This window comes from Capsicum annuum, unplaced genomic scaffold (genome assembly GCF_002878395.1).
Source record: "Capsicum annuum cultivar UCD-10X-F1 unplaced genomic scaffold, UCD10Xv1.1 ctg82991, whole genome shotgun sequence".
NCBI lineage: Eukaryota > Viridiplantae > Streptophyta > Magnoliopsida > Solanales > Solanaceae > Capsicum > Capsicum annuum.
The window spans coordinates 181,219-192,007 of record NW_025893825.1 but is presented as its reverse complement, the minus strand read 5'-3'; the positions used below and the strand labels follow the sequence as shown (position 1 = coordinate 192,007).

Here is a 10,789-nt window from a genome sequence, read left to right as displayed (position 1 = left end):
TCAAGTATCCATGCTCCAAATTCAATTTTTCTTCAAGGATTCAAGCTTCAATTCAAAGATGTTTTCACAAATTTCTTCAATTAAAGTATGTGGGGTTTATGAACAAGGATCCTCTCTTATCCTTATGCCCAAAAATTTCTTTAAAGTTCATGTTTTGCAATCACGGTTCATACCCAGTTAGCCATATTCTTGAATTACGATATTTCAATGATATTAAAGGCTTTAAGTGAATCAAGATTTACTTATATCCATGTTTCCTCACTAATTTTATATTCAAGCCATGTTATTAGCTTTATCATGTGAATTATGGTTTTAGGTTATTCAAACCCCAAACTTATATTTCTTGGTTGGTTAATACCAAGTCAAATTGTAAAGCTCATGTATTTATGCAATTAGCCCTGTAATCATGTTGTTTTCTCATGTCTAAGACATTCCCAAGTTCAAGTTCATTCTTCTCACTTGTTTTGATGAAATATTTGTAAATTGGATCTTGGATCGTGGCTCCCATATTATAGTTTTAAGTGTAAATATAATATTTTATAAATCGCCCAATGCTAGCGGGTTATGAACACCCGATACCCTATGCTTCAGATCTTTCAAGTGATAATTCATTTAAACCATGAGTCTTATTATTTACTCATATATTTATAATCGCGATAAGCTCTATCAATTTTCTGAAATTAAGTTTAGTTAAACTTAGTTTAGTTCAGTACAGTGTCATTTTAGTTGGGAGTAGGATTTAGTACAGAGCAAACCCAGGCATGGGGACTGACCTACCAATATAGGATGTGACCCATAGTATCAATCCATGAGTTATAGAACTATGTAGCCATTGTAGGTTTGAGATGTCTACCTGTCAGTTGAGGTTGACACAGATCTCATGAGGGCACCTACCACTAGAAGGTGACTCTTTAGTCCTCCATAGCATAGTACTAATACCCTACTAAATGGGGTTACAAGCTATACCCTGATTAGCTCAGATTAGGACATGTCAGTAACATGATGCCTCCCATAATTTTAGTCTAGTTATTTAGACTATCTACAGTTCAGTATTGCATGATCAACATTCAAATATTCATCAATCAATATACAGTTATCAATTAATCAGTATAAAGATACCAGTTAATCAACATTCAAATATTAGTAGATCAATATTCAGATGACAGTTATTTAGTATTCAATTATCAGCTATTCCGTGGTCGTAAATTAGTTAGTCCATATTCGGATATCAACTACTCAGTATATAGACATTAGTTATCCCTTTACTTATATTTCAATCATTCAGTCACACAAGCATCAGTTATTCAGTTAATCAGATCAGCCCAATACATATTATGTTTTCTTCTGTATGTTCATGTATTCATTCTCAGTATATCAGCATATTCAGTTTCCATCCCATAATTTTAGACCCATAATACATGATCCTTAGTATAGTTTTACATGTTCAGCTTTACATGAGATGTACATACAATATTTATGTTTTACCTCTTCTAAACTTCAGTTCTACTTATTCTTAAAAATTAAAGATTTATGAAACTAAGTGTAGTGATTCACCAGCTTATCAGATCATGTTTGGTACTCATGTTTTAAGATACTTCAACTTTCAGTTTATTTCAGTCTCTTGGTGACTCTACTTGGACTTAGCATGCATGCTTTAAGATTATACATGTTATTAGTTTAATGTATTGCATTCACGCCCAATTAATTAGTACATTCCAAAGTACTGATCCACTAATATTTCTATGTGCTACATTGTCTCATAATGTAGGTACCAGTTGTAGCCTACACATTAGAATCAAATAGTTTATATCTTTCAGCTAATAAGTGATGAGTTCTCCAATTTTGGGGACTCTAGTCAGTTGTAATTCATGTACTATATTATATTTATTCATATGTATTGATTAGTGATAGTTCGAGGCGTGTTCCAGCTATCTATAGTTAGAATAGTAGAGGCTTCATAGAGAGTCAGTCAGAGTCGTGAAATGTAAATTCAAGTTCTCTCTTCAGTTTTATCAAGTTGTAATCTTTATTAGAATTATATTATCTAGATTATATGATGAATATATTTATCTACCAAAAACATGGCTATTTTATATAGTTTAATTCAGATGCTCAAGTATGATGCTAGTTCATATGTTAGCTTGGGATCAATTATGGTTCTACACACCGTATTATGACTAGGGGTAGTTTCGGGTTGTGAAAAACTTGGTATCATAGAACAAAGTTCAAGTGTCATGGGTATCTAGGAAGCCATGTCTAGTAGAGTCATATGGAATAGTACGGAGATGTCTGTACTTTTCATCTTGTGGCTACAAGGCATTTATGAAGATTCCTACATTTCTCCATTCTTACCAACTCTTCCTTATCTTTGAGGCAACCAAAGTAGCCAAGTTTTAACCTTTACAGACAGAGTTTTCTTCGATTGTCCCCACAAATAGATATGGGATTATGCGCAGACTCAAAAGTACCCCATCAGTGCTTTAAGTTCTGAAGTTTGAAATACTTTATTCATGATCATGAAAATCATGCACTAAGCTAAAGTCATATGTTCCCTCAAATCCCTTCTCAGAATACTATGATTGCATATGATCTAGAGTTATAAAAATGAACCCAAAAGTAGCAGCAGTAAAGTAAGGATACTGATTATCTAGATTTAGTAGATTATGTATCCATAGGGCTAGTTGTATGAAAGGTGAATCAGTAGACTTGAAAAAGTGTATGCAAGAATTTAAGTTGTTGATTCGAAATTAAGCATGATGATGTGGGTGTGATTCAGAGGTGTGCCTAAGGTGATATGGGATTATAGTATTTCTAAGTTTTTAAAGTGTGTGCTTAGATAGTACCCTTGATTTGTGAAGTGCGAATGAGGCTATATAGTATATAATGTTCTTATCATCTAACTTATGGGTTATAGGTTGATGATGTTGGGTATGTTGGTGTAAGGATAATTATCATGGTTTAGGAAAAAATATAAGTTTAGAGATATGATATAAGTAGGATATGAAGAAAGTTAGTATGGTTCATTAACGGTTTGGAGATATCCATGTTAAGTGTTAGAACCTAAGTTTGAATTATGGATGGTTGAGCTAATAGAAAGAAGAGTTAAAAGTCTAGATGGTGTGAACTCAGGGTATGGTGATACTTATGAAGATTCTAAATAACTCACTATTTGAGTTATTATATGATGACTATTAAGACTATAGAAAGATAAGATTTTTATCTCAGAAGGAAGTACTAACATCGGGTTTTAAACTTTCAGGTTGAGTTTATTATTTATGTGTATTGTTATATTCTGAGTCTAGATTAAAATGATTACCCTTCAATTTAGAGTTTAGGGGTCCATAAAATTAGAGTGATGGATTTAAGCTAAGGGGGAGATAATAGAACTAGTAACCAAGTCAGGCTTAGATTGTAGCAGTAAGTTTAGTGTATTATAGGACATTAGCAAGGGAGAAAGATACCCGAACAATTCTTATCTCAATGCAAGGTTGTATACCTCAGTCATCAGGATACCTACTCATGTCTTTCCAGTCAGCCCTATGATCATAGCTCATATTCATGGATATTACATTGAATCATGTACACTTCCAGATCCTTGTATGAGGAGTTCTAGTTTACTTAGTAGTTCAAATTATATTCCATGAATTCATGAACTCCAAACATAGGTCATGAATCTCATGACTCAGGTACCTATGTTTTACAGTATGTTCAGTTCCAAGTACTCATGTTACACTCTTAATAATTAGTAAAAATTAGATCATGTCGTGTATGTCCTTAGTCTTGATCACTTTAATGAATTCATACTTTTGATACTGTATTCCTCAGGCCTTAGTTAAGGTTCTAAGTTATACATATTATTATTTCACATTTTAGGTCCTCATTTTCTAATCTTTCAGTGACCACTCCTTATGTAATGATAGTGGTGTTGAGTAATTGTTTAGATAGGAGAGAAGGGGAAAGATTGTTTCATGCTTGTTGAATCTTAGGCTATAAGTGTTAAGGATGATTGTGGTAGAACTTTCATTATATGTGATGGTTAGTTGGGAATTCTATGTGTTTCTTCCTAAGGATAGTGCAAGAAAGCTATTATTGATAGGGGATTAGAGACTATGAGAAAGATACTTTTAAAGGTGTTTGTTTATAAGTTCATATGTGGTTAAACTGATAGTCTTGAATGGTATGTTGGTAAATAAGTTGATGAATGCATTGTGTGCTAGTGAATTCCTAGTAAGAGGTTGAATTTTGTTATTGAAAGGGTAGGAAGAATTATTCTTGAGATGAGAAGTTGTGAAAATACATGGGGTATTGAATTCATGGCTCAGACTAGTATTATGGTGTTATATATAGTACCTGGTGATTTCGAGTTAGGCTTGAACATAGTAAAGATATGTAGTTCAACTCAGACATGGAACTAAGCTTGAGCTTTAGAGGTTGCCTTACTTAAGGCATAGTAGTGGTATCCCAACTTATGTTTCATAGCCCTACGTTCCATGTTATAGAGTTATAGCCATATTAAGATTCCTTACTCAAATATCTTATTCAAAATATTACAATTGAGTATAAACTTCCATTATAATTTAGTCTGTATAGCAAACAACTCAGTTTAGCAGTCAGACAGAAGAGTTCCTATAGTTTTCAATCTTTCCATCTAGTCATACAATCCGAAGTCTCATGAATATTGGTATTCCATGAGGTAATTCATTCATGTCCATGCATGTTGAAAATTCAGTTCTGTCCAAGCATCTTGTTTCAAATTTATCTATTTAATCCTGACTCAGTTCATAAGTGTTCAGTGCATTATCTCAGTTTTCCAAGTATTCCAGCTCAGACAGTGTAATACCCCTTGTACAAGTCAGCTCAGAAATTGGTTTCATGATAAAATTTATAATGTTTTAGCTCAGCTATATCCTTCATTAATCGACATGTCATATGTACATTATTCCATACTTATAAGACTTCAACAAGTTCCAATCAATCATTCGGGGACGAATGATTCCAAGGGGAGATAATGTAACACCCTGCATTTTTGAGTTAGACTTTGAACAGTCGTTCCTACATGTGCAAAACTTTAATATCATGATTTTTATATGAATACATGTGTCATGATCATTATCCTAGTGTGTGAACTGCTTTTGAGGTGAAAAATTGTTCATAGGAATCACTTATAACAAAGTTGAGCTAAGAGCCTTTGATTCGGCCAAATCTTTGTATCCGATTCTATAAGGGTCTACTTTGAATGCTTATAACTTTTTATATATGAGAATTTTTCATCTCAAGACCCACTAAATGATAGATAATTGAGTTATCTTTCCAACTATACCAATTTCTCCTTAATACGATACCCAAATGAAAAGTTATGGCCTTTTTGTGAGAGGTAGTAAGGGTCCGCAATTTTTCCACGGTGTGTTGCTCTCTCAATGCGATAGGGGACATGATGATTTGATGTCTCCACACAATATGGGACATGATGTGGATCTTATTCCCCCTCTATTTCTGATTCCTAAGGGTCGAGGGGCACTTTGGTCCTTTCCCCTCAACCCTAATTGTCCAAGGCACGAATTATAACACCAAAAGGGAATTGTTTGTCCATCTTCCTCAAAATTTCTCATGTAGAAACCCTCCTCTTCCCAAGAGCAAAATATTCAAATTTCTCTCTAAAAATTAAAGTATTCATTATCCAAATTCAAGTTTTTCTTCAAGGATTCAAGCGTCAATTCCAAGATTCTTTGACAAATTCGTTCAATTAAAGTATGTGGAGTTTATGATCAAGGATCCTCTCTCATCCTTGTGCCCAAAACTTACTTTAAAGATTAAAGCTCTTGTTTTTCAATTAGGGTTCATACCCAATTATCCATAATCTTGAATTATGATAGTGCCGTTAGATTAAAGGCTTTAAGTGCATCATGACTTACTTATATCAATGTTTCATTACTAATTTCACATTCAAGCCATGTTATTAGCTTTAATATGTGAATTATGGTTCTATGTAATTCAAACCCCTAACTTACATGTTATGGTTAGTCAATACCACGTCAAATTGTAAATCTCATGTATTTAGACCTATGAAAATGATCCTCTTTTCAAGTTCACTTACTTCCATGTCATAGACTATTGATTTCATGTTGAATCCCAGAATAATAAAATTAGCCATGTAATCATGTTGTTTCTCATGTCTAAGACATTCCTATGCTCAAGTTCATTCTTCTCATTTGTTTCGGTGAAATATTTATGCCTTGGGTCTTGGATCATGACTCCCATATAATAATTTTAACCATTCATATCATATTTTATGAATTATTTAGTGCTATTGGTTTATGAACACCCGATACCTATGTGTTTACTTTTGATTTGGATCTTTCAAGTAATAATTCATTGAAACCATGAGTCTTATTACTTACTCAGATATTTATGATCATGATGAGCACTATCAGTTATCAGAAATAATGTTCAGTTAAATATTGTTTAGTTTAGTACCAGTGTCACTTCAGTTGGGAGTAGTATTTAGAACAGAGCCAACCTAGGGATGGGGGCTCACCTACCAATAGAGGGTGTGACCATTAATAGAAATACCTAAGCTACAAAACTATGTAGACAACATAGGTTTGAGATGTCTACCTGCCAGTTGAGGGATGACACAGATATCATAAGGGAACTTGCCAGTAGAGGGTGACTCTTTTGTCTATCAGGACACCAGTTTAGTGGATCCACACAGCCAGTGTTATTATCCATGACATGGTACTGACACTCTTTTAATTGGGGTTACAGGTAGTATCCATGGCATGGTACTGACACTCTTTTAATTGGGGTTACAGGTTGGACCCCGATTAGCTCAAATTGGGGTATGTCGGTTACATGATACCTCCCACAGTTTTAGTCCAATTATTTACTAAGTACAATTTAGTATTGCATTATCAACATTCTAATATCATTTAATCAATATATAGATATCCATTAGTCAGTATATAAATACCAGTTAATCAATATTTAGATGTTAATTGATCAGTATTCAGATGATAGTTATTCAGTACTCAATCATTAGCTATTCAGTGTTCATAAATTAATTTGTCCATATTCAAAATTTTAGCTACTCAGTATATAGACATTATTTATTTCATTACTTAGGTTTCAATCATTCAGTCGTATAGGAATCAGTTATTCAGTTAATCAGATCATCCAGTATATGTTATGTTTGGTTTTGTGTGTTCGTGCATTCATTCTCTGTATATCGGTATGTTCAGATCCTCGAGTTATGTCAGTTTACATCCCATTGTTTCAAACCCATAATTCATGCATGATCCTCAGTATAGTTCTTTAACATGTTCAACTTTACATGAGATGTACATACAGTATTCATGTTTTACCGCTTCCCCACTTCAGTTCTACTTATTCTAAAAAATTAAAGATTTAAGAAATGAAGTCTCTTGATTCACCAGCTTATCAGATTATGTTTGTTACTTATGTTTTAAGATACTTCAGCTTTTAATTTATTCCATTCTCTTGGTAAGTCTACTTGTACTTAGTATGCATGTTTTAAGATTATATACATAATCAATTTTACTCAGTGCATTGAACCTCACTTACTCAGTACATTCCAAAGTACTTATCCACACATATATCTATGTGCTACATTGTCTCATAATGTAGGTACCAGTTATAGCCTACATATCAGAATCAAACAGTTTGCCTGCTAAACAGGATGGATTGAACTCATAATTCATTAGATGCTTTTTATGAATGTCAACTAAGTATCGTAAGTAAATTGCTCCCGGTTGTTCAATCATTTGATAACCAAAGTCATTCTTTGATAAATGATCACTATGAGTCAGACTCAATAGAATTTGATCAATCCTATTTTCTGTCGTTAAGGTGGAGAACTGAACCAAGAATTCTCTTTCTTCATCATGAATCGAATCACTGTTCGCGACCCAGGATTCTATTTTCTCATCAATCCAATCCCCGTTCACCTTTTTTCTTTTTCTTATCAATGAATATATCTCTTTACTTGTATGACTTAGATGTCTCGTATTTCTCAAAAAAGTGATTCGATTGATGGGATTTGGTATGAGATCGATGATCTCGATGAGATTGATATTCCAATCTTTCTTCTTAGAACGTATTGATTTGACCCCATAAGCGGGACCAAGCATGTTGCCGCCAGAAGTAGAACCCCATATTTCTTCTAGAGAATCTCCTAATTGTTCCAGAGCAACTAGAAAGAGATTCTTTAACCAGAAAGAATTCGGTTCAGATGTAGGATACGTATCCAGAAGTTTTCGCTACTCAATCATAGATGATGGAATCATCAAAGATTTGACCCTTTCGAACTCTGTCTGTAACTCACTAGAGGCCCGGGAAACAAAGAGAAGATGTGTACGAATGAGATATCCAGCAACAAGAAGAAGGAAAAGGATTGAATAGAGGAACTCCCGAGCATTTGGCGATCTCAGATGTGTCGATATCAATGGTGACTCATTATTTCGATGAATCATTTCTTCGGACAGAAGAAGATTATGTAAACACTTACTCGAGATCTCACTTATCAGATTTCATTGTGGAAGACACAATTTTTTCTGAAGAATTCGCCATGATATACCTGATCCATGCATAATATCAGGAAAAGTGGATACAAATTTTTGACCGCTACTTAGTATTGGCAATAGGTCTGAAAAAGTATCTAAAAATATCAAATTTAGATATTTGTACCCTGTCGAAGTAAGGAACCATGGCATATATGTTTGGAATAGATTCCATTTTGAGTAGAATAGATTCCATTTTGAGAGAGTTGAAAAAGCACTATCTCGTTGAAAGGTTCTATACATCTGCCCTTTCTCAACGCATTTCTTTAGACAAAGACTCCATTTTTTCCTCTTTTCGGATGATAAATCTTTCTCAGAACATGGAGTGTGAATCAAACCCATGTTTGAATTGAAATTAAGATACTGATGCAAGTTCTTCCCTTCTGAATCAGATAGATTCATATCTGAAAGAGGTTGACAATAAGTTCTTTCAAAATTGACTATTTGCCCCTCTGTTAGAGGTGTTCCAAAAATGTCTGCGATCGAGTAAATAGCTCTACAAACGAATGGATAGGATCGACTTGGAAAATGGAAAGATTTGTACAAGTTATACGTTTCGTCACCACTTTGTGGAAAATCGTTAGGTATGAATATGTTAGATACCTGTGACTCGATTGGTGAAATAGTATCTCTCCCCCAAAAAGCATGTTTTTTTTACCGACGCACAAAGAAAATATTTTGTTGTGAATGAACAAGATATTGAGGAATTGTCCATACGTAAAATCAGAATTATTGATACGGGCCTTTTCCACAGAAAAGGGGAATCTTGTGTTCCAATAGAAGCAGAAGTGCTGGGGATTATTCAAGAATCGAAGTCGATTTGCTTTATAAAAAGAAGATATCAATGAACTTCTATGAAATGGTTTCACGAGATCCAGCCAATTGTCTTGATTGTGGAATATCATTGAGAAATAGGAATCCGGGTTATCAAAGGATTTCCTGCGATTATTTCTAGTATGGAATGAGTCAATCATCCACTTTGGTATCTTATTGAACAAAAATGGTGATATTGTTCCTCCATTGATCAAGAATTTCGATTTTTGGGAAGTATCATGATCGTCCAATAAGAAGGGTTTCAATTTTTGGAAATGAACAACTTGAAGACCTATTGATTCTAACAACTGATTGCAGAGTTGATCATTCGGACCTTTCAATTCATAGATGTAGATCTCGGACCTAGTAATGGGGATATTTCCGAAACTCACACAGAAAAAAGGAAGTGCGTAAGACAAAAATAAAAGCAACTTGAACAAAAAAAGAGGTGACTTGGACAAAAAGAAACGAAGTAGCTTAGACAAATATTTTTTATCGATAACCTCAGACCAATCAATCGAATATTGATTAATACGTAATCGATCGAACACTACTTGAAAACGGCTCTTCTGCTCCGAAATGGACTGTTCCAAATGTTCCTGGAAATTTTTGCTCCCATTGGACCATTTGTATCTATATGCATCAGGATCCCGATTCATGGATCTCTCGGTTCGAGAAATCAAAATAAGAGGCTCGAACCATTTCTTCTGACTCTTTTTCAAATTCGATAAATATTGGTTGATCGTATATTTCATTATAGTTCTATGATTCAGAGTATCCTTTCCTATTTGATCCCTTTGAATTCCATATTCGAAGTTGCGATCAGATCTATTCATTAAAAAGAATCGATTCAATACATTTCTTATGTACCCATAGGTACTATATTGGATTTGAATCAGATTTCGGATCAATCTATATTGAGTGACTGCCTCCATTATGTTGTTGCTAGCAAATACCACTATTTTTGGTTTTGGATCTTCCAAATCATTCCCGCAGGAGATCCGGACCCATTTTTTTCTGATCCTTCGAGAAAAAGATTCATTCTCTTCATAAAAAATAGGAGGTAGAACCAATAAAGATTTCTTTTTCGATTCATCCCTGGCCTCATTCAAGAATTGTTTTTGATCCAATCCGCAGGAATCAATAGAAAAGGCAAATCCCTTATGATACACCAGATCCGGCTCGGTTATTGATAGAGTGAATAGATCTGCCATTTCTTGAAATCTCTCTTCTGATTCAAAATCGTAGTGTAACGTGTATCCTCCCCTGTTCCGGTCATGGAATAGATGAAATAAATCAAAAAATGGATTTTTGTTCAAGAATGAAATCTTATTGGAACTGTCCATATCCGGTTCATCCTTCTGAACCATATCACATCCCAGATCTGATGAAATAGGATG

The 10,789-nt window shown here is 34.1% G+C and overlaps 1 protein-coding gene across 1 annotated transcript in view; it reads right to left on the bottom strand.

Annotated features, from left to right (window-relative positions):
- Positions 1 to 7,658: 7,658 nt before the first annotated feature.
- Positions 7,659 to 10,789, bottom strand: part of LOC124895573 (protein Ycf2-like) — a 4,792-nt gene continuing 1,661 nt past the window's right edge. The window contains 2 exon segments of the mRNA XM_047405997.1: positions 7,659 to 9,232; positions 9,235 to 10,789. The exon segment at positions 9,235 to 10,789 is cut by the window's right edge and continues 1,577 nt beyond it. Coding sequence (XP_047261953.1) covers positions 7,659 to 9,232; positions 9,235 to 10,789 — 3,129 coding nt within the window.